At 46.1% G+C, this 23,954-nt stretch overlaps 1 protein-coding gene across 2 annotated transcripts in view; it reads left to right on the top strand.

Annotated features, from left to right (window-relative positions):
• Positions 1 to 23,123, top strand: part of LOC118399705 (plexin-A1-like) — a 365,392-nt gene extending 342,269 nt beyond the window's left edge. The window contains exons 23-32 of one of the 2 annotated variants that reach the window (XM_052473927.1): positions 5,648 to 5,714; positions 10,458 to 10,604; positions 11,252 to 11,411; positions 11,581 to 11,684; positions 16,869 to 16,965; positions 17,422 to 17,612; positions 18,728 to 18,897; positions 19,050 to 19,262; positions 19,959 to 20,109; positions 20,450 to 23,123. In XM_052473927.1, the coding sequence (XP_052329887.1) occupies positions 5,648 to 5,714; positions 10,458 to 10,604; positions 11,252 to 11,411; positions 11,581 to 11,684; positions 16,869 to 16,965; positions 17,422 to 17,612; positions 18,728 to 18,897; positions 19,050 to 19,262; positions 19,959 to 20,109; positions 20,450 to 20,545 (1,396 nt within the window). In that variant the 3' untranslated portion in view covers positions 20,546 to 23,123. Of the gene's footprint in view, positions 1 to 5,647; positions 5,715 to 10,050; positions 10,113 to 10,457; positions 10,605 to 11,251; positions 11,412 to 11,580; positions 11,685 to 16,868; positions 16,966 to 17,421; positions 17,613 to 18,727; positions 18,898 to 19,049; positions 19,263 to 19,958; positions 20,110 to 20,449 lie in introns of those variants that run through there. The other variant, XM_052473928.1, reaches the window with a different exon arrangement.
• The last annotated feature ends 831 nt before the right edge of the window (positions 23,124 to 23,954 follow it).

The following is a 23,954-nucleotide window of genomic DNA, read 5'->3' as shown; positions in this document are numbered from 1 at the left end:
CCTGGTAGACAGGAACGAGACAGGATTGATCGGCCGTAGCCTGGTAGACAGGAACGAGACAGGATTGATCGGCCGTAGCCTGGTAGTCAGGAACGAGACAGGATTGATCAGTAGACACGAATTAGACAGGATTGATCAGCCATAGCCTGGTAGATAGGAACAAGACATCATTGATCAGCAATAGCCTGATGGACAGGAACGAGACAGGATTGATCAGCAATAGCCTGGTGGACAGGAATGAGACAGGATTGATCAGCAATAGCCTGGTGGACAGGAACGAGACAGGATTGATCAGCAATAGCCTGGTGGACAGGAACGAGACAGGATTGATCAGCAATAGCCTGGTGGACAGGAACGAGACAGGATTGATCAGCAATAGCCTGGTGGACAGGAACGAGAGAGGATGGATCTGCCATAGCAAAGGTCCACAAAGATTATGAGTGAACAAGTTAGCCGTTTCAGTTAGCAGTTAGCCATTGTAATGTGTGCTGAGATTATAGAGGGTTGCTGTAGACTGCCAGTGACTGTAGCCTACCTTTTAAGGTCCGCCTGAGGTGAATGCATTACCTCTCCTCCTCCCCCTCTCCTCTCCGCCTCAGCCCTGTCTCTGTCAGAAAGGATTACACCCCTGAGCGCACACACGGTCTCCCTGAGGGGGCCCAGACAGACAGACAGACAGGGCAGAAATAACTACTAAACCAAACAGACGGAGGGAGGTGGAGAAGGAGAAAGCGTGAAAGGAGGTGTGGGTGTGGAGTGTCGAAAGAGAGGGAAAGACAGAAGGAGAAAGGGAGAAACAGAGTACTTGGACAGATTACGAAGGACAGATTACAGACTGAGAAAAATGGAGGTAGAGTGAGCTCAAGAGAGAGAAAGAGAGAAATGAGGAGAGAGTGAGAGAATGGAATGTTAGGCAGAAAAGGGGAGAGCCTGAGAAAGAGTGAGAGACATGAAGAAAAGGAGAGAGAAAAATAAATTATAGAGACACATAAAGAGAGAGAAATGGACCAGCTCCAAATAAATGGGAATTAAACATGAAATTATAAAAACTGGATGTTTTCCCGTCTCCACTGAGAGACACGTAATTAAAATCTAATCAAATAAACAACGTTGAGCCAGTCTGCTGCCACGGTGAAATTGGCATGATGTCACAAAAAGGCCCTCTGGAGAGATGTGGAAATACGCTGTCATGGTTACTCTTTCCCCAGTAATATGAAGATGACGCATGGGCGAGCGCTCGCACACAACTAGCCTGATTATTAAGGAGTTGTTGTCCACTAGTATCAGGTCAGGTAGTGGCCAAAAGCTTGTTCTGTCCTTGGTCCACTCTACTTTTTACCTGCCTCTCTCCTCTCTCTCTTCTACCGCTCCTCTGCTCTCCATCTCTTCTCCTTCTCTCCTCACCTCTCTTCTACCTCTCCTCTACTTCTCATCTCTTCTACCTCTCCTCTACTCTCTTGTCCCTCTCTCCTCTCATCTCTTCTACCTCTCCTCTACTCTCTTGTCCCTCTCTCCTCTCATCTCTTCTACCTCTCCTCTACTCTCTTGTCCCTCTCTCCTCTCATCTCTTCTATTTCTCCTCTACTGTTTGGACAGGAAGGAAGGAAAAATAAAAACAAACAAATCTGAACAGTCAGCAGAGGTCGAGGACCGAGTGGGTGAGAGAGGTCGAGGACCGAGTGGGTGAGAGAGGTAGAGGAGGGAGTGGGTGAGAGAGGTAGAGGAGGGAGTGGGTGAGGGAGGTAGAGGAGGGAGTGGGTGAGAGAGGTAGAGGAGGGAGTGGGTGAGAGAGGTAGAGGAGGGAGTGGGTGAGAGAGAGAGGTAGAGGTAGAAGACGGGGTGGGTGAGAGAGAGAGAGGTAGGAGGTAGAGGACGGGGTGGGTGAGAGAGAGAGGTAGGAGGTAGGAGGTAGAGGACGGGGTGGGTGATGGAGAGAGAGGTAGGAGGTAGAGGACGGGGTGGGTGAGAGAGAGAGAGGTAGGAGGTAGAGGACGGGGTGGGTGAGAGAGAGAGAGGTAGAGGTAGGAGGTAGAGGACGGGGTGGGTGAGAGAGAGAGGTAGGAGGTAGAGGACGGGGTGGGTGAGAGAGAGAGAGAGAGAGAGAGAGAGAGAGAGAGAGGTAGGAGGTAGAGGACGGGGTGGGTGAGAGAGAGAGGTAGGAGGTAGAGGACGGGGTGGGTGAGAGAGAGAGGTAGAGGTAGAAGACGGGGTGGGTGAGAGAGAGAGAGAGGTAGGAGGTAGAGGACGGGGTGGGTGAGAGAGAGAGAGGTAGAGGTAGGAGGTAGAGGATGGGGTGGGTGAGAGAGAGAGAGGTAGAGGTAGGACGTAGAAGACTTGGTGGGTGAGAGAGAGAGAGGTAGAAGGTAGAGGACGGGGTGAGTGAGAGAGAGAGAGGTAGAGGTAGGAGGTAGAGGACGGGGTGGGTGAGAGAGAGAGAGGTAGGAGGTAGAGGACGGGGGGGTGAGAGAGAGGTAGGAGGTAGAGGACGGGGTGGGTGAGAGAGAGAGAGGTAGAGGTAGAAGACTGGGTGGGTGAGAGAGAGGTAGAGGTAGGAGGTAGAAGACAGGGTGGGTGAGAGAGAGAGAGGTAGGAGGTAGAGGACGGGGTGGGTGAGAGAGAGTTAGAGGTAGGAGGTAGAGGACGGGATGGGTGAGAGAGAGAGAGGTAGGAGGTAGAGGACGGGGTGGGTGAGAGAGAGAGAGGTAGAGGTAGGAGGTAGAGGACGGGGTGGGTGAGAGAGAGAGGTAGGAGGTAGAGGACGGGGTGGGTGAGAGAGAGAGAGAGGTAGAGGTAGAAGACGGGGTGGGTGAGAGAGAGGTAGGAGGTAGAGGACGGGGTGGGTGAGAGAGAGAGAGGTAGGAGGTTGAGGACGGGGAGGGTGAGAGAGAGAGGTAGGAGGTAGAGGACGGGGTGGGTGAGAGAGAGAGAGAGAGGTAGAGGACGGGGTGAGTGAGAGAGAGGTAGAGGTAGGAGGTAGAGGACGGGGTGGGTGAGAGAGAGAGAGCGGTAGGAGGTAGAGGACGGGGTGGGTGAGAGAGAGAGAGGTAGGAGGTAGAGGACGGGGTGGGTGAGAGAGAGAGGTAGGAGGTAGAGGACGGGGTGGGTGAGAGAGAGAGAGGTAGAGGTAGAAGACGGGGTGGGTGAGAGAGAGGTAGAGGTAGGAGGTAGAGGACGGGGTGGGTGAGAGAGAGAGAGGGTAGAGGTAGGAGGTAGAGGATGGGGTGGGTGAGAGAGAGAGAGAGAGAGGTAGAGGTAGGAGGTAGAAGACAGGGTGGGTGAGAGAGAGAGAGGTAGAGGTAGAAGACGGGGTGGGTGAGAGAGAGGTAGAGGTAGGAGGTAGAGGACGGGGTGGGTGAGAGAGAGAGAGGTAGGAGGTTGAGGACGGGATGGGTGAGAGAGAGAGAGGTAGGAGGTAGAGGACGGGGTGGGTGAGAGAGAGAGAGGTAGAGGTAGGAGGTAGAGGACGGGGTGGGTGAGAGAGAGAGAGGTAGGAGGTAGAGGACGGGGTGGGTGAGAGAGAGAGAGAGGTAGAGGTAGAAGACGGGGTGGGTGAGAGAGAGGTAGGAGGTAGAGGACGGGGTGGGTGAGAGAGAGAGAGGTAGGAGGTTGAGGACGGGGAGGGTGAGAGAGAGAGAGGTAGGAGGTAGAGGACGGGGTGGGTGAGAGAGGTAGAGGTAGAGGGAGGAGGTTGAGGACGGGGTGGGTGAGAGAGAGAGAGGTAGGAGGTAGAGGACGGGGTGGGTGAGAGAGAGAGAGGTAGGAGGTAGAGGACGGGGTGGGTGAGAGAGAGAGAGGTAGGAGGTAGAGGACGGGGTGGGTGAGAGAGAGAGGTAGGAGGTAGAGGACGGGGTGGGTGAGAGAGAGAGAGGTAGAGGTAGAAGACGGGGTGGGTGAGAGAGAGGTAGAGGTAGGAGGTAGAGGACGGGGTGGGTGAGAGAGAGAGAGGTAGGAGGTAGGAGGTAGAGGATGGGGTGGGTGAGAGAGAGAGAGGTAGAGGTAGGAGGTAGAAGACAGGGTGGGTGAGAGAGAGAGAGGTAGAGGTAGAAGACGGGGTGGGTGAGAGAGAGGTAGAGGTAGGAGGTAGAGGACGGGGTGGGTGAGAGAGAGAGAGAGAGGTAGAGGACGGGGGTGAGTGAGAGAGAGAGAGAGGTAGAGGTAGGAGGTAGAGGACGGGGTGGGTGAGAGAGAGAGAGGTAGGAGGTAGAGGACGGGGTGGGTGAGAGAGAGAGAGGTAGGAGGTAGAGGACGGGGTGGGTGAGAGAGAGAGGTAGGAGGTAGAGGACGGGGTGGGTGAGAGAGAGAGAGGTAGAGGTAGAAGACGGGGTGGGTGAGAGAGAGAGAGGTAGAGGTAGGAGGTAGAGGATGGGGTGGGTGAGAGAGAGAGAGGTAGAGGTAGGAGGTAGAAGACAGGGTGGGTGAGAGAGAGAGAGGTAGAGGTAGAAGACGGGGTGGGTGAGAGAGAGGTAGAGGTAGGAGGTAGAGGACGGGGTGGGTGAGAGAGAGAGAGGTAGGAGGTTGAGGACGGGGAGGGTGAGAGAGAGAGAGGTAGGAGGTAGAGGACGGGGTGGGTGAGAGAGGTAGAGGTAGAGGTAGAGGTAGGAGGTTGAGGACGGGGAGGGTGAAGTCCCTTCCCTACAGACACACTTCCCTCGTCTCTGTTCATTTGTATTAGATGGAGTAAGTCACATGAATTACAATGCCTTTTAACTTTCCAGGTTGGTGATTAGCGAGAGAAGTTAACTAATTAATTGCTGTGTTTTTAATGAAGATTGGTGGGTTTGCTTTTTTTAAACAAAGAACTGTGGGTTTTGTTATTGGAGTTCATTTGTTTGTGTATGGAGAGAAGGGGGGGGGGGGTGTAATTGCAGGATATAACCTAACCACTTAAAGTGGAATAATTTCATGTAAGTGATCATCCACATTAAATGCCTTTTCCCGGCGGATAATGGTTTATTATATCCTTCAGTTACTAGCAGGGATAATGGTGTGTAATCTCCTTCAGTTACTAGCAGGGATAATGGTTTGTAATCTCCTTCAGTTACTAGCAGGGATAATGGTTTGTAATCTCCTTCAGTTACTAGCAGGGATAATGGATTGTAATCTCCTTCAGTTACTAGCAGGGATAATGGATTGTAATCTCCTTCAGTTACTAGCAGGGATAATGGTTTGTAATCTTCAATTACTAGCAGGGATAATGGTTTGTAATCTCCTTCAGTTACTAGCAGGGATAATGGTTTGTAAATCTCCTTCAGTTACTAGCAGGGATAATGATTTGTAATCTCCTTCAGTTACTAGCAGGGATAATGGTTTGTAAATCTCCTTCAGTTACTAGCAGGGATAAGGATTTGTAATCTCCTTCAGTTACTAGCAGGGATAATATTTTGTAATCTCCTTCAGTTACTAGCAGGGATAATGTTTTGTAATCTCCTTCAGTTACTAGCAGGGATAATGGTTTGTAATCTCCGTCAATTACTAGCGACCAAACACTAGGGTTGGTCCCTAAGAGGAAAATCTCAAACCCTTGTACAATCGTTCCTCTATCAGTCCTGTGTTTTGGACGTTTAACGCTTTGCCAAGCCAGAACATGAGATTCAACTCAATTTATCTTCTCTCTCCCTTTCTCTCTCTCTCTCCCGCTCTCCTATAGGACGGAGTCGGTGGCTGAGAAGATGCTCACCAACTGGTTCACGTTCCTTCTCTACAAGTTCCTCAAGGTAAGTCTGTCAGTGATGCACTCGGGTTGCGTTCATTCGGCAGCAACCAAGGAAAATGGACTGAAACAGAGAGGGACAACCTGGATTCATCCAATAAGATGAGCTTATTTTCACTTTATGTACTGAAACGTTTTGAAATGTTTGTCATTGCATGCCTTAATGAACACTCAGCCGCACCAAACAGGCTTTTTAATAAGCTTTCTACGGTTCTGTTATTCGCTAATGCTGCTTGTGCTGTTGGAGAATGAAAGAGCGCTAGGGAATTTAGCTTGCCGGCTAAACGTCAGTATCTCCTAGCTGCAGGAGCAGATAAGGCACAGGGAGAGGGCTACAATGCTCCCTATCCTTGACCTCTCTTTACCTTTTATGTTCCAACTTCTCTCTACCCAGTTGTAAAAGAGTATTCTACCTTCATGTGAAGTGGTTTTAAGGCGTGACTGTTTGTGTGTTTTCGCCCCTAACGCAGTGCCCCTTTCAGGGTTTTCTAGAGAGAAAGTGAAAGCGTGTGCATTGTTCAGATTTGAGGCTTATTGGAATGGAGAGAGTGCATCAGACAGCCTCTGTGTGACACAGGTGATCGGGAGTCTTTCTCTCAATTAGTTGTTTTTCATTTCAGTTCAGACAGGTGTTTGTAAAAACTTGCATCCTACTGGACAGCTTCTTCAACCCCTCTAGGGGTCCTGCCAAGCGTGTGATTCACATTTTTGGCTAGGTGCATCAAAAGCAACCCATAATAGCTGGTTCCCGAGCTACTAGAGGGTGTGTGTGTGTGTGTGTACGTCTCGTTAACAGCTGTCTGTCTGTTTAATTAGTGCAGACGGTAACGAGGTGGGAGCAGCAGGAGGGATATGGATGGGGGGAAGAGGAAGAGTGTAGAAGGCCACAAAGAATACTAGGAGCAGCTCAGTACACTTTGGGTTGTTCACCAGCACTTTCAAACTCCTTTTTGCTATGAATTGAAATATCTAAAATGTCAAGGAAAGGAGAGAAAAAACACAAAGGCACCGTTGCAGTTGGCTGGACAGAGGAAGATGAGGAGGAATATGAACTAGCAAGAGTTGGAGGTGAGAATCACTGTGCTAAGTGGTAGTCGGACCAATAGAGGGAAAATGGGAGAAAAACGAGAGGGAGGAGAGAGGCCCTCCAGCCCGCCCGCCTTGCATTGCCTCGTTGACACATTTCATGTAGCAGAGTGCTTCTCCAGCACTTTTCACTCCTGACTCGTTAACCTTCCATTAACTCCTCTATCAACTGACACTAGCGTTCTCCCAACGTTTTCCCCAAGCGCAGTGTACATTTTCACATGTTTTACCTTGTTAAAGACTGTTTTTCCCCAGGTTAAAATGCACAAGGGACAAACTACTACTCTGGAGTGGGTCACTTGTCACTGCACCAATAGCTGTTGAATGGCTAAGCGAGGGGCTAGGCCCCATGGTTTAGCTGTGTGGCACCGTGTAGCCAGCAGCAGATTGGTATGCACTTAGTATAGTTTTTTCTCAAAAAATGAAGCGTACTCATTGTCTTGAATGTCGTCCTTCAAGACTACAGTGTTTCCTATTGGTTTTGAGATGCTGAAATGACAGATAGATGGGATACTGGCCCCTATCAGCTTATACTATACTATACTTAGTGTGTGTGCCCCTGTTCATGCTGTACTGTGTACCCTGTGTGTGGGAGTGTGCTGGAGAACCCCTGTTCATGCTGTACTGTGTACCCTGTGTGTAGGAGTGTGCTGGAGAACCCCTGTTCATGCTGTACTGTGTACCCTGTGTGTGGGAGTGTGCAGGAGAGCCTCTGTTCATGCTGTACTGTGTACCCTGTGTGTAGGAGTGTGCTGGAGAACCCCTGTTCATGCTGTACTGTGTACCCTGTGTGTGGGAGTGTGCTGGAGAACCCCTGTTCATGCTGTACTGTGTACCCTGTGTGTGGGAGTATGCTGGAGAACCCCTGTTCATGCTGTACTGTGTACCCTGTGTGTGGGAGTGTGCAGGAGAGCCTCTGTTCATGCTGTACTGTGTACCCTGTGTGTAGGAGTGTGCTGGAGAACCCCTGTTCATGCTGTACTGTGTACCCTGTGTGTGGGAGTGTGCAGGAGAGCCTCTGTTCATGCTGTACTGTGTACCCTGTGTGTAGGAGTGTGCTGGAGAACCCCTGTTCATGCTGTACTGTGTACCCTGTGTGTGGGAGTGTGCAGGAGAGCCTCTCTTCATGCTGTACTGTGTACCCTGTGTGTAGGAGTGTGCTGGAGAACCCCTGTTCATGCTGTACTGTGTACCCTGTGTGTGGAAGTGTGCAGGAGAGCCTCTGTTCATGCTGTACTGTGTAAGAGGAATACCTATGTACCTAAGATACATACCTAAGAGGAATACCTATGTGAGAATGCTGTTCATCGACTACAGCTCGGCATTCAACACCATAGTACCCTCCAAGCTCGTCATCAAGCTTGAGACCCTGGGTCTCGACCCCGCCCTGTGCAACTGGGTACGGGACTTCCTGGACTTCCTGACGAGCCGCCCCCAGGTGGTGAGGGTAGGCAACAACCCGCTGATCCTCAACACGGGGGCCCCACAAGGGTGCGTTCTGAGCCCTCTCCTGTACTCCCTGTTCACCCACGACTGCGTGGCCACGCACGCCTCCAACTCAATCATCAAGTTTGCGGACGACACAACAGTGGTAGGCTTGATTACCAACAATGACGAGACGGCCTACAGGGAGGAGGTGAGGGCCCTCGGAGTGTGGTGTCAGGAAAATAACCTCACACTCAACGTCAACAAAACTAAGGAGATGATTGTGGACTTCAGGAAACAGCAGAGGGAACACCCCCCTATCCACATCGATGGAACAGTAGTGGATAGGGTAGCAAGTTTTAAGTTCCTCGGCATACACATCACAGAAAAACTGAATTGGTCCACTCACACTGACAGCGTCGTGAAGAAGGCGCAGCAGCGCCTCTTTAACCTCAGGAGGCTGAAGAAATTCGGCTTGTCACCAAAAGCACTCACAAACTTCTACAGATGCACAATCGAGAGCATCCTGGCGGGCTGTATCACCGCCTGGTACGGCAACTGCTCCGCCCTCAACCGTAAGGCTCTCCAGAGGGTAGTGAGGTCTGCACAACTCATCACCGGGGGCAAACTACCTGCCCTCCAGGACACCTACACCACCCGATGTTACAGGAAGGCCATAAAGATCATCAAGGACATCAACCACCCGAACCACTGCCTGTTCACCCCGCTATCATCCAGAAGGCGAGGTCAGTACAGGTGCATCAAAGCTGGGACCGAGAGACTGAAAAACAGCTTCTATCTCAAGGCCATCAGACTGTTAAACAGCCACCACTAACATTGAGTGGCTGCTGCCAACACACTGTCATTGACACTGACCCAACTCCAGCCACTTTAATAATGGGAATTGATGGGAAATGATGTAAATATATCACTAGCCACTTTAAACAATGCTACCTTATATAATGTTACTTACCCTACATTATTCATCTCATATGCATACGTATATACTGTACTCTACATCATCGAATGCATCCTTATGTAATAGATGTATCACTAGCCACTTTAACTATGCCACTTTGTTTACTTTGTCTACATACTCATCTCATATGTATATACTGTACTCGATACCATCTACTGTATGCTGCTCTGTACCATCACTAATTCATATATATCCTTATGTACATATTCCTTATCCCCTTACACTGTGTATAAGACAGTAGTTTTGGAATTGTTAGTTAGATTACTTGTTGGTTATCACTGCATTGTCGGAACTAGAAGCACAAGCATTTCGCTACACTCGCATTAACATCTACTAACCATGTGTATGTGACAAATAAAATTTGATTTGATTTGACCCTGTGTGTAGGAGTGTGCTGGAGAGCCTCTGTTCATGCTGTACTGTGTACCCTGTGTGTAGGAGTGTGCTGGAGAGCGAGCCTCTGTTCATGCTGTACTGTGTACCCTGTGTGTAGGAGTGTGCTGGAGGACCCCTGTTCATGCTGTACAGTGTACCCTGTGTGTAGGAGTGTGCTGGAGAACCCCTGTTCATGCTGTACTGTGTACCCTGTGTGTAGGAGTGTGCTGGAGAACCCCTGTTCATGCTGTACTGTGTACCCTGTGCGTAGGAGTGTGCTGGAGAACCTCTGTTCATGCTGTACTGTGTACCCTGTGCGTAGGAGTGTGCTGGAGAACCCCTGTTCATGCTGTACTGTGTACCCTGTGTGTAGGAGTGTGCTGGAGGACCCCTGTTCATGCTGTACAGTGTACCCTGTGTGTAGGAGTGTGCTGGAGAACCCCTGTTCATGCTGTACTGTGTACCCTGTGTGTAGGAGTGTGCTGGAGAACCCCTGTTCATGCTGTACTGTGTACCCTGTGTGTAGGAGTGTGCTGGAGAACCCTGTTCATGCTGTACTGTGTACCCTGTGTGTAGGAGTGTGCTGGAGAGCCTTTGTTCATGCTGTACTGGGTACCCTGTGTGTAGGAGTGTGCTGGAGAACCCCTGTTCATGCTGTACTGTGTACCCTGTGTGTAGGAGTGTGCTGGGGAGCCCCTGTTCATGCTGTACTGTGTACCCTGTGCGTAGGAGTGTGCTGGAGGACCCCTGTTCATGCTGTACAGTGTACCCTGTGTGTAGGAGTGTGCTGGAGAACCCCTGTTCATGCTGTACTGTGTACCCTGTGTGTAGGAGTGTGCTGGAGAACCCCTGTTCATGCTGTACTGTGTACCCTGTGTGTAGGAGTGTGCTGGGGAGCCCCTGTTCATGCTGTACTGTGCCATCAAGCAGCAGATGGAGAAGGGGCCTATAGACTCCATCACAGGAGAGGCGCGCTACTCGCTCAGTGAGGACAAGCTCATCAGACAGCAGATTGACTACAAGACCCTGGTCAGTACCACAACACAGCTTGAATCACAGAAATACGCGGAACACTTTTACATTTTCTCTCTTTGACTGAACTGAGAACCATTTGTCTTTTCTTTTTTTCACCTTTATTAGGCTGTTTTAGAACAAGTTCTCATTTATAACTGCAACCTGGCCAAGATAAAGCAAAGCAGTGTGACACAATAAACAATAAACTAGCCAATAACACAAACAAGTCAATGACACAGTAGAGAAAATAAAGTCTATATACAGTGTGTGCAAAAGGCATGAGAAGGTAGGTAATAAATAGGCCATAGGAGCGAATAATTACAATTTAGCAGATTAACACAAGAGTGATAAATGAGCTGATGATGATGTGCAAGTAGAGATACTGGTGTGCAAAAGAGCAGAAAGGTAAATAAAATAAAACAAATATGGGGATGAAGTAGGTAGATTGGGTGGGCTATTTACAGATGGACTATGTACAGCTTCAGCGATCGTTCTGGCTGGCTAGGTAGTACAGTAGGTAGCTAGCTACAAGCGTGACTACAGATGTATGCGTGTATGCGGTTTAATACACGTCTTCCACACTTCACTCTGCTTCAAGCCTCTCGTCCTGTGAGTCTTCCCCATCGCCAATCTAACCTTTGACCCTTGCACCCCCCCCCTAGACCCTACACTGTGTGAACCCGGAGAATGAGAACGCCCCGGAGGTGGCGGTAAAGGGGCTGAACTGTGACACGGTGACCCAGGTGAAGGAAAAGCTGCTTGATGCTGTGTTGAAAGGAAGCCCTTACTCCCAGAGACCCAAGGCTTCAGACATGGACATGGGTAAGACACACACACACACACACACACACACACACACACACACAAAAGCACACAAAAGCACACAAAAGCACACAAGCCGTCAAAATACACTTAATACACTTCCCAACACTATCTGGAGTCACGCAACAGACACTAACACACCCTCTCCTTCTGTTCCATGTGTGTTCAGAGTGGCGTCAGGGCAGGATGGCCAGGATCATTCTCCAGGATGAGGACGTCACCACCAAGATAGACAATGACTGGAAGAGACTCAACACACTGGCCCACTACCAGGCAAGTCTGTCATGGTTTATGTCTCAAAGTTGATAAAATAATGTGTTTTTAATTAATCACATTTTATTTTGATATATACACTTTACAATTACCGATTTACAAATATTTCTGGATCGATGTAGGGGATCACTCAAACATCCCTTGGTGTCTGCAGCCCGAAATTCCTCGGTGTCATATACAGTGGGGAGAACAAGTATTTGATACACTGACGATTTTGCAGGTTTTCCTACTTACAAAGCATGTAGAGGTCTGTAATTTGTATCATAGGTACACTTCAACTGTGAGAGACGCAATCTAAAACAAAAGTCCAGAATATCACATTGTCTGATTTTTAAGTAATTCATATGCATTTTATTGCATGACATAAGTATTTGATCACCTATCAACCAGTAAGAATTCCGGCTCTCACAGACCTGTTAGTTTTTCTTTAAGAATCCCTCCTGTTCTCCACTCATTACCTGTATTAACTGCACCTGTTTGAACTCGTTACCTGTATAAAAGACACCTGTCCACACACTCAATCAAACAGACTCCAACCTCTCCTCTGAAGTTTGCCAATGACCATCTGGATGATCCAGAGGAGGAATGGGAGAAGGTCATGTGGTCTGATGAGACAAAAATAGAGCTTTTTGGTCTAAACTCCACTCGCCATGTTTGGTGGAAGAAGAAGGATGAGTACAACCCCAAGAACACCATCCCAACCGTGAAGCACTGAGGTGGAAACATCATTATTTGGGGATGCTTTTCTGCAAAGGGGACAGGACAACTGCACCGTATTGAGGGAACTTGGCCAACGACCTCCTTCCCTCAGTAAGAGCATTGAAGATGGGTCGTGGCTGGGTCTTCCAGCATGACAACGATCCGAAACACAGTCAGAGCAACTAAGGAGTGGCTCCGTAAGAAGCATCTCAAGGTCCTGGAGTGGCCTAGCCAGTCTCCAGACCTGAACCCAATAGAAAATCTTTGGAGGGAGCTGAAAGTTCGTATTGCCCAGCGACAGCCATGAAACCTGAAGGATCTGGACAAGGTCTGTATGGAGGAGTGGGCCAAAATCCCTGCTACAGTGTGTGCAAACCTGGTCAAGAACTTCAGGAAACGTATGATCTCTGTAATTGCAAACAAAGGTTTCTGTACCAAATATTAAGTGCTGCTTTTCTGATGTATCAAATACTTATGTCATGCAATAATATGCTAATTAATTACTTAAAAATCATACAATGTGATTTTCTGGAATTTTTGTTTTAGATTCCGTCTCTCACAGTTGAAGTGTACCTATGATACAAATTACAGACCTCTACATGCTTTTTAAGTAGGAAAACCTGCAAAATCGGCAGTGTATCAAATACTTGTTCTCCCCACTGTATAATACATTTCTCCTCAGGAATGAATGAAGTGTATATTATCTTAAACTGTAATGAAAAATACAGTAAATCATTGTGTATATGATGTAAAACAAGGAGATAAATACTGAGTAAAATACCATCATATGATACTATACAATATACTTTGTCAATTTACATGGAAATTCATACTACTTGTATACTGTAGGTCTATATAGAGATTATTGCTATCACATCAATAAAAACTTCAGTTATTGAGCTTGTTGTATGCAGCCAGTGCACCTTTGTAACAGAGGTTGCTTGTATAATAGTTATGTGACCTTGCTTGAGACCTGGCGCTTGTAAAGGGAACCTCAGACTGCAACGCTGGTTAGATTGGTGTCCAGTGTACTTAACACACCAACCATCTGTCGTTAGTATGGCGCAGTATCTGCCAAATCGATATCCCCTGATCTTGGTGTCCATAGCCACCTCTCAGGATGTCTGCTATTCCAGATCTTCAACCAGGAATGGATCTCCCCTCAGAATAAGTTCAAGTGCTTCTGCAGGCAAGGACACAGTGAAGTATGTGATGTAGTTCTTGTAGTCTTCAATACATTTGTCTGTACAGGGTTTCACTCGATGTTCCCCGTCAGTGGAGAGGCTGTATGACTGATCGTTGGTTAGACACTTAGAAGTTGTGTCAATGCGGATGTTGTCTAACTCCAGTCCTCTTCTCATTCATCTCTACCACATCTAACACAGTACTTGAAGATCAGCGATAGTCTGGTTCACAGAGGAGGCAGTAGAGGACTGCACAGTGTCATCATCATAAAAGTGAAGTTTACAGTTTTTCACTAAGCAACCAATATTGTTTATATATAATGAGAATAGTACAGGTACTAAAATTGACGCATGAGGAAATCCTTTAGTGACCTCGAGGAATTGCAAATTGACACAGTCAGCAACTATATATTGAGATCTGTCCATAATGTAGTTTATTTAACTAAACGCATGCGCTGCTATCAAGTCCAACATGTTCAATAACAATGAGTCATCCACAATGTCAAAAGCCTTAGACAGGTCAATAAACGATGCTGCTTTTTATCTATAGAACATACAATATCATTGACAACATAGGATGCAGCTAAGATGGTACTATGACCTTATCTACATCCTGATTGATATGAATTTACTATACATTTCCTGGTTAAGGAGCAAAGTAGATTTTTATCAACTATTTAAATATTTTTGCCAGACACGATGCGGTAGTTATTTGTCACTAGGGTTTCCGCCCTTGTGAAGAGGAAGTACATGCGCTGCTTTCCATGCTTTAACTATAGAACTGCTGGGCCTTGAGGGACGCCCCTTCAAGCTAACGAGCAGTCATTTTGACTGCAACATTCTAACGGTGTAATTAATCCCAATATGTACAATACTTCCTCTTCACATAGGGCCCCCAAAAGGGTCTGACTACATGTGTGGGTATGTATGTGGACACGCAGGCCCGCAGGCCACTGCAGCCCCTCATGATGAGGTCAGATTTTTGGTGCCCCCCCCCCCCATTCCCATCAAAGATGCCCATCCCTACCCTTAAACTTTTGTTGGGAGCATGCTTGTCAGCAAAAGTGTTAAAAACATCAGAGAAATAATTGAGAACTGACCTAGGGTCAGGAATGGCAGGTACACCTGCTATGTCACAAAGATTGTGCAAAAAAAGCTTGATCATTGACATTTCTGACATTCCTTGTGTTATTGATGCGCAGAACGGATTTAGGTAGTCTTGCATCGGTAATAAAGGCAATAAGGAAATGCTCATTGATATCATGAGCAAAAAAACACAACCGGCTGTGTATTTACAGTGCATTCGGGAAGTATTCAGACCCCTTCTCTACATTTTGTTTGTTTTGTTATAGTCCTCTGTGGAGATGGTTGTCCTTCTAGAAGATTCTCCTATCTCTGCAGCATTCCACCAATCAGCATTCCACCAACCCTTATGGTAGAGTGGCCAGACGGAAGCCACTCCTCGGTAAAAGGCACATGATAGCCCGGTTGGAGTTTGGCAAAAGATAACTAAAGACTCTCAGACCATAAGAAACAAGATTATCTGATCTGATGAAACCAAGATGGAACTCTTTGGCCTGACTGCTTAGCGTCACGTCTGGAGGAAACCTGGCACCATCCCTACGGTGAAGCATGGTGGTGGCAGCATCATGCTGTGGAGATGTTTTTCGGTGCCTGGGACTGGGAGACTAGTCAGAATCGAGGGAAAGATGAACAGTGCAAAGTATAGAGATATCCTTGATGCTGCTCCAGAGTGCTCGGGACCTCAGACTGGGGCAAAGGATCACCTTCCAACAGGACAACAAATCTAAGCACACAGCCAAGACAACAAAGGAATGGCTTTGGGACAAGTCTCTAAATGTCATTGAGTGGCCCAGCCAGAGCCCGGACTTGAACCCGATCGAACATCTCTGGAGAAACCTGAAAATAGCTGTGCAGCTACGGTCCCCATCTAACCTGACATAGCTTGAGAGGATATGTAGAGAAGAATTATGAGAATATCCCCAAATACAGGTGTGCCAAGCTTATTGTGTCATACCCAAGAAGACTCAAGGCTGTAATCACAGCCAAAGGTGCTTCAACAAAGTACTAAGTAAAGGATGTGAATACTGATGTAAATGTGATATTTCAGCTATTTTATATATATACATTTGTCAAATTTTCTACAAACCTGTTTTTGCTTTGTCGTTGTTGGGTATTGTGTGTAGATTGATTAGGGGGAAAACATATAGTAATCCATTTGAGAATAAGGCTGTATCACAACTAAATTAATAAAAAGTCAATGGGTCTGAATACTCTCCGAATGCACTGTATGGGGTCTATTTGTACTGTAAGTGTGATGTTAATCAGGTCAGCATTTACTGGATTTTAAAATTGGGCCGGGTTGGTTTCGATATTATTTGCGCTAAATTCAGATCGATGCATAATACCTTGAGCTTGTCTGAAACTTGAGTCATCCAATCAAGGTTAAAAAACAACCCATAATCATCACTTACGATGCTGCATAAGTTGATAACAGGTCAGCTAAATGATTAGTAGCACTGGGATGAGCAGAGGGGGCCAGTATATCCTCACCATAGTACATTTGATACCATTTTCCAGGCGTATGTTTAGGGCTAGGCATTCAAACTGACAGAGGTGGAAAGTCAAACTGACAACGGAAAGCTACATTTGACAAAAATAGCCACACCTCTACCTTTTCAATCAGATCTGTAAATGTTGTATTCATCCAAAGTTACATAATTGTTTTTAAAAAAACACAACTTTAAAAAAATCACACCGTGAGATCCATTTCTCGACCGAGGTAGCAGTTTATTGTAAGAGGAAATGGTAGTTACCTGGTGTTTATATAGCTGTGTGTCTGTCTGTGTTAATTTAAGTCAACCAACGTTTTGGTGATGAAAGCATACTTTTTAATGTCCATTCTTACCGGATCCATTGTAATGGTTACACCTCTTTTTCTGACAGTCAACTGGACTATGACTTTGTCGTTGTCGTCAGTCACTGACGTCTCCTCTATTTCCATCCTCAATAAGTATGTTACCAGGAGGGACCAACCAATCCCCAGAGGGAAATGTACCTGCGGAGAAAACAACAACATTTTAATACAAACAACATTTCAGTCTTCAGTCTTGGTGCTATTTCCAGGCTGCCTGTGTAAATGGAGCCTTAGTCAATCACTCTCGGCACCAGCAATGTAGCAGTGTGTATCACCTTTATCTGACCGTATGTCATGTGCAAAGTTTTCAGAGTGCAGATGCATGTCTAACTCTAACAGTTTATTTCCTGTACTCCCCATCAGGTGACGGATGGCTCAGTGATAGCCCTCGTGCCCAAGCAGAACTCTGCCTACAACATCTCCACCTCCTCCACCTTCACCAAGTCCCTCAACAGATACGGTGTGTGGGTGTGGGTGGGCAGGTAGATGGGTGTGTGTGGGTGGTTGTGTGTGTGCAAGTGCGTGTGCATGCTATTTTATTCTCAAAGTGCTTTCTGTGAGTACGATTCAGAAATACACAGCTAAACATTAGAAATATCTCAATAGAAATGATAATGCATGCCAAGTGTTGACGTTAAGGTCAGACAGTGAAGAGGAGTGATGTTTGTCATTTAAGTCCATCATAGGGATGAGAGTAACTGGAGACTGTCCAGTCCCTGTCTGTGTCCTCTCCCCAGGATCTCTCTGTCTCCCCCCTGCCTTGATCAACCCCCTCCCCCGCCATCTCCTTTATCTCTCTTGACCCCCCCCCCCTTCTCTTTCTCTTCATCTATAACACACTGGTTATGTGATTTGACATCATATTGGATTCATCTGAATCCTGACCATTTCCTCTCTCTCCCGTCTTCCCGTCCAGAGAGTATGTTGAGGACGGCCAGTAGTCCAGACAGCCTGCGTTCTAGGACGCCCATGATCACGCCTGACCTGGAGAGTGGTACCAAGCTGTGGCACCTGGTCAAGAACCACGACCACTCGGACCAGCGTGAGGGCGACCGTGGCAGCAAGATGGTCTCTGAGATATACCTGACCAGGCTATTGGCTACTAAGGTACCCCACACACAGACACATTCACTCACTCTCACTCACACGCACCTGTCCCCCCTCTACTGGTAAACAACACCCAACATCCTAGCTCAAACCTGTTTCCTCCGACAGCCAGCTCTCATTGACCTTTGTTTTCAAGGCGACTGGCTCAGATGCTCATTAACATTTTTCATAACCTTTTGCATAAGCTCCCAAACGCTATGTTGTCTTAATTAGCAGCCTGACCTTTTGAGTGGTTTTCTGATCGTTGGAATCCGGAAGGGAGCTGGAGGGGCTTTCTCTTGGATCCTATACCCTAATCCCTTCCGTTGGTACTCGGAAGAATGTTTGTGAATAGATTATCCTGGGGCTCCCCACTTACACACACCTGATTTGACTAATCAAGGGCTTGGTGGTGGGTTGATAGGTTGCATCCGGTGTGTTTGTGCTGGTCTGGAAAAAATAATGTGCGCAAAGATACAGATATAAATTCCATGAATAGAGCGGACATGAGTCCTCACTCTACATGTCATGAGGAATATCTGTTCTAGACAGGACTGCTATCGGCTCAGCACTGTGGCACTTTCTGTTCCTCCATGCCTTGTTGGTAGCACCTCATTTACCATGCACAGGACGTGCCACACCACTATGCACTCATTTGCACTTGCTAAGTACTGTACATTAAGGCGTTTCTGCTCACCCTCGCGATTTCACTCCCCTGTTGTTTTCTCATTTGCTCATGATTTCCCTTCAGGTAAAAATGTGCAAGGTTAGGTCTATGGGGGTTATGGGGGTTAGAGAGTTTGGAGAATGGACAGTGAGAGTGGGAAAGACGACAGGAGACTTGGACTGTATATACGGTACTTTATGTATATATTAGTGTAGTTTTGGCCAATATGTTGGTATGTGAATAACTGACCGGAGCCGGCTTTGTTCAGGTGATGGGCTCGTGTTAGGAGTGTGAAAAGGAGGAGGGGGCCATTCGACAGACTACTTGATAATGTGTAAAAGTTGATAATCTTATGTGGAAGAAAGGATATATTTAGTCTAAATGCGTCCACAGTGATTTGTACAATACAAAGCTCCATGAAGTTGATGTAAGCGACAACTCTCTAACCCTCCCCTTTCTCCTTTCGCAGGGTACATTGCAGAAGTTTGTGGACGACCTGTTTGAGACCATCTTCAGTACGGCCCATCGAGGCAGTGCCCTGCCGCTTGCCATCAAGTACATGTTTGACTTCCTGGACGAGCAGGCCGACAAGCACTGCATCTCTGACTTGGATGTACGGCACACCTGGAAGAGCAACTGGTGAGTGGATCAGTTTGTGTGTGAGACCGAAGGAGATGGAGTTGTGTGCGTCAGGTTGTGAGAGAGGTTTGGTGATGGTGTTTAGGGGTTGAGTACTATACCCTAATGTTTTCTCTCTTCTTCCCACTCCCTCTCCATCTCTTCCCCCCCAGTCTTCCTCTGCGGTTCTGGGTGAACGTGATCAAGAACCCCCAGTTTGTGTTCGACATCCACAAGAACAGCATCACGGACGCCTGTCTGTCTGTGGTGGCCCAGACCTTCATGGACTCCTGCTCCACCTCAGAACACAAGCTGGGCAAAGACTCGCCCTCCAACAAGCTGCTCTACGCTAAAGACATTCCCAACTACAAGAACTGGGTGGAACGGTATGCACATAGGCTATGTTCAGCGGGCGGGCCATTATGGATTAGGTTGAAAATTAAAACTAGGGCAGGAAAGTAACACTGTTGCCATTTGACAGCATGGAACTCGCTTGGTCACTTAGCTTTCCTTTATTCAGCTCACTTGGTTTCATTGGTCAATTGATATGTGTCAGTTAAATATTGACAGAGTGATTGCTTAAAGATTCTCCCACACACTCTCATCTTCCTTCCCTCTCTCTGTAAAATATATCACTAGCCACTTTAAACAATGCTACTTAATATAATGTTTACATACCCTACATTATTCATCTCATATGTATACGTATATACTGTACTCTATATCATCTACTGCATCTTTATGTAATACATGTATCACTAGCCACTTTAAACTATGCCACTTTGTTTACATACTCATCTCATATGTATATACTGTACTCCATACCATCTACTGTATCTTGCCTATGCCGCTCTGTACCATCACTCATTCATATATCTTTATGTACATATTCTTTATCCCTTTACACTTGTGTGTATAAGGTAGTAGTTTTGGAATTGTTAGGTTAGATTACTCGTTGGTTATTACTGCATTGTCGGAACTAGAAGCACAAGCATTTCGCTACACCCACATTAACATCTGCTGTATGTGACAAATAGATTTGATTCGATCTCTCTCTGTCTCCATCCCCCATTCTTTCTCAGGTACTACTCTGACATCTCGCGGATGCCCGTCATCAGTGACCAGGACATGAGTGCATACCTGGCGGAGCAGTCGCGGCTGCACCTCAGCCAATTCAACAGCATGAGCGCCCTGCATGAAATCTACTCCTACATTGTCAAGTACAAGGATGAGGTGAGAACAATGGCAGACATTTGTGTTATGTTTGTTTATTTAGAAGGAATGGCACCCTAAATTGGATTTGAAGAACTGCTCAGTTGTCGCTCAGTTGTCGCTCTCTCTACTGCTTTTGTAAAAGCTAATGTTTCTCACTGCTCATTTTCTCCCTCCCTTCCTCCCTCTCCCTTTCTCTCCCTCCCTTTCTCTCTTGCTCCCTCTCCCTTTCTCTCCCTCCCTTCCTCTCTCCCTCACTCTCTCTCTCACTCTCTCTCTCTTTCTCGCATTTTGTTTCTCTTGCTTTCTTGCCATCTCTCTCTTTCTCTCTCTGTCTCTCTCTGTCTCTGTCCATCTTCAGATTCTGACGGCTTTGGAGAGGGACGAGCAGTCGCGGAGGCAGAGACTGAGGAGCAAGCTGGAGCAGGTCATCAACACAATGGCCCTGGCCAGCTGAGGACTGACCCTTGCTCTCCTCCTCATCTCCATCTTCCTCTCTTTCTCTCCTCACCCAGAGGAATTTAAACTCAGACAGCGTGGTTTTCAATCCCCCCCAAAACATGTGATGTAGCTACTGCAAAGGACAGAACAGGGGGGATTCAGCAGTACTGGGCGGGTGTGTGTGTGAATGTGTGTAAATGCGTGTCTATATATGTGTGTGTGTCTATGTCAGACCAAGGCACTGGATGTTTCGTCACACACACACCGAGAGACAGCATCACCGGAAAGCATTTTGATTATCGGTGCCGTTGTCATGTTTTTAGTTATTTTCTGTCGGTTTTCCTGAGTTTTGGCGTCGCAAAGCCCTGTATCGTATAACCAGGATGGGACATTTGAAGTGGAATTCCGTTTTGGCATCACAAACAGGACATAACATTGTTTGGCATCCTTGGAGCCAATGGGAGATAAGCTCCTCAGGTCACATGTCTCCTGTTGGAATCGAAGATCAATGACTTTCCTTTTTTCTCTCAATTTTTGTTGTATTATTTTTTGTAATAATCTGCCCACTGATCTCTCGCCACCTGTGTTACTGCTGAATTTGCACAATTTACAAATACGTTACCAAGGAAGACTATATAGATATTATATATAAATACAACTGAACATTTTTAAGAAACAAATATTAGGGTTAAAACAACCCATCAACAGCAAAACTTTGATTTGATATTTCCAGCAAAAAATCAAATCTACGTAGAAAAAAGAAACAAAAAGAAAGAAAAAAGTTGTTCTGTGCCATGTTTTCTTTTGGTGTTGTTTAGTGAAAATACATTTTATTAGATGGAATGTATATGATTTAAATATGAACATGCTTAGTGACTGAAAAATAATTGTCAAAGTAATGAAAGAAAGGAAGGTACTTTGCCCCTTAGGGCCACCATAGGAAGGCCATCCCATAATATTGTCACATTTCTGTTTGGGAATGTTAGACTGGAGCAGTCCTGCGGAAACATTAAATTGCAAATCTGTTGTGCATTCTCAGTTTTTGACAAGCAAACACAGACTCATCCAAGCATTGCTTCTTTTACTAGACTGTTCCGATGGAATCTAGCATGAAGGTTCATTTTCATCTTGCAGGGCTAAAGAATTTGACAGCTTGTCCTACAGTGGTTGACCAATAGAGAGCTTTGCACTACTTGAACCAATTACAATTGTTAGATACTACTGCACTGTTGGAGCTAGAAAAACAAGCATTTCGCTACGCCTACAATAACATCTGCTAAACATGTGTATGTGACAAATAAAATGTGATTGGATCTATAGGCTACCCCACCACCAGTTAGCATTACCGCGTCTGATGTCTTACGTGGTGGAATAAAGGTTAAATAAGTAGTTAAATGGGGTCAGGGAGGGTTTTACTGAGCCTCTTAGTCTGAAACAACAAAGTTGTGAAAGACAGAAAGCCTTTTCCAGCCCTGGGCCCTTCTTCCTCATCTCTTCCCAATGCTATTCTGCAGATAATAAACAAGGTGATGGTAGTGTGGTAAAGATTGCTTCTTCTCTCCTAATCCAGAGATCCTGTCTGGGGTTTTAGCTCTCACCCATAGGGTTGTCTGGACGGTAGGGGGGAGCACCCTCCACCCATTAGCAACACAAGGATTAGTAATCTCCCCTGGTCCTTGTTGCTATCTAAACAAGCCCACTTGCTATGTGTGACTTAAGATGTTTTTCAAAACTTTTCTCTTCTCTTGAGAGGAGGTTTGACATTGTGGTGCGTTTTCTTTTCTTCTGTTTTCTCTGCTTGCCAAAAACCAAACTGTGGTCTGTAATGTAATTTTGTTGATGTTTGATTTTGAAAATTGTATTTACTTTAGTTTTTTTTATGATGATGAAATGAAATGTAGCTTTTGGCAAAAAAAATGTATCAGGTTGTTTTCCTTGTTGTTTTTCTCATCTCTCTTTTGAACGTGTGAATTGTCCATTACGTGGTACGCTGAAGATGAAGAGACGTCTTTGGTTTATCTGAAGTTTAAGTACTGTTCACAAGGTTTATTTTCTGATCTCTACGATCAGTGTAAAATATCACATCAGATAAGCATCTGTGTCTTTTCCAGATGGAATCAGTGACTTGCTGCTTTAATCCATATCTTATTTTTTCTATATACACTGGGGCAAAAAAGTATTTAGTCAGCCACCAATTGTGCAAGTTCCCCCACTTAAAAAGATTAGAGAGGTCTGTCATTTTCATCATAGGTACACTTCAACTATGAAATTCACATTGTAGGATTTTTAATGAATTTATTTGCTAATTATGGTGGAAAATAAGTATTTGGTCACCTACAAACAAGCAAGATTTCTGGCTCTCACAGACCTGTAACTTCTTCTTTAATAGGCTCCTCTGTCCTCCACTCGTTACCTGTATTAATGGCACCTGTTTGATCTTGTTATCAGTATAAAAGACACCTGTCCACAACCTCAAACAGTCACACTCCAAACTCCACTATGGCCAAGACCAAAGAGCTGTCAAAGGAAACCAGAAACAAAATTGTAGACCTGCACCAGGCTGGGAAGACTGAATCTTCAATAGGTAAGCAACTTGGTTTGAAGAAATCAACTGTGGGAGCAATTATTAGGAAATGGAAGACATACAAGAACACTAATAATCTCCCTCGATCTGGGGCTCCCCGCAAGATCTCACCCAGTGGGGTTAAAATGATCACAAGAACGGTGAGCAAAAATCCCAGAACCACACGGGAGGACCTAGTGAATGACCTGCAGAGAGCTGGGACCAAAGTAACAAAGCCTACCATCAGCAAGGGCATTGAAGATAATAATAATAATAATATAATAATATATGCCATTTAGCTGACGCTTTTATCCAAAGCGACTTACAGTCATGTGTGCATACATTCTACGTATGGGTGGTCCCGGGAATCGAACCCACTACCCTGGCGTTACAAGCGCCATGCTCTACCAACTGAGCCACAGAAGGACCACAAGATGAAACGTGGCTGGGTCTTTCAGCATGACAATGATCCCAAACACACCGCCCGGGCAACGAAGGAGTTGCTTCATAAGAAGCATTTCAAGGTCCTGGAGTGGCCTAGCCAGTCTCCAGATCTCAACCCCATAGACAATCTTTGGAGGGAGTTGAAAGTCCTTATTTCCCAGCAACAGCCCCAAAACATCACTGCTCTAGAGGAGATCTGCATGGAGGAATGGGCCAAAATAACAGCAACAGTGTGTGAAAACCTTATGAATACTTACAGAAAACGTTTGACCTCTGTCATTGCCAACAAAGGCAATATATATATATAACAAAGTATTGAGATAAACTTTTGTTATTGACCAAATACTTATTTTCCACCACAATTTACAAAGAAATTAATTAAAAATCCTACAATATGATTTTCTGGATTTATTTTTCT

Source organism: Oncorhynchus keta, chromosome 21 (genome assembly GCF_023373465.1).
Source record: "Oncorhynchus keta strain PuntledgeMale-10-30-2019 chromosome 21, Oket_V2, whole genome shotgun sequence".
In the NCBI taxonomy this organism is placed as follows: domain Eukaryota; kingdom Metazoa; phylum Chordata; class Actinopteri; order Salmoniformes; family Salmonidae; genus Oncorhynchus; species Oncorhynchus keta.
Note: the sequence above shows the minus strand (reverse complement) of the source record. Positions and strands in the feature narration are given on the sequence as shown.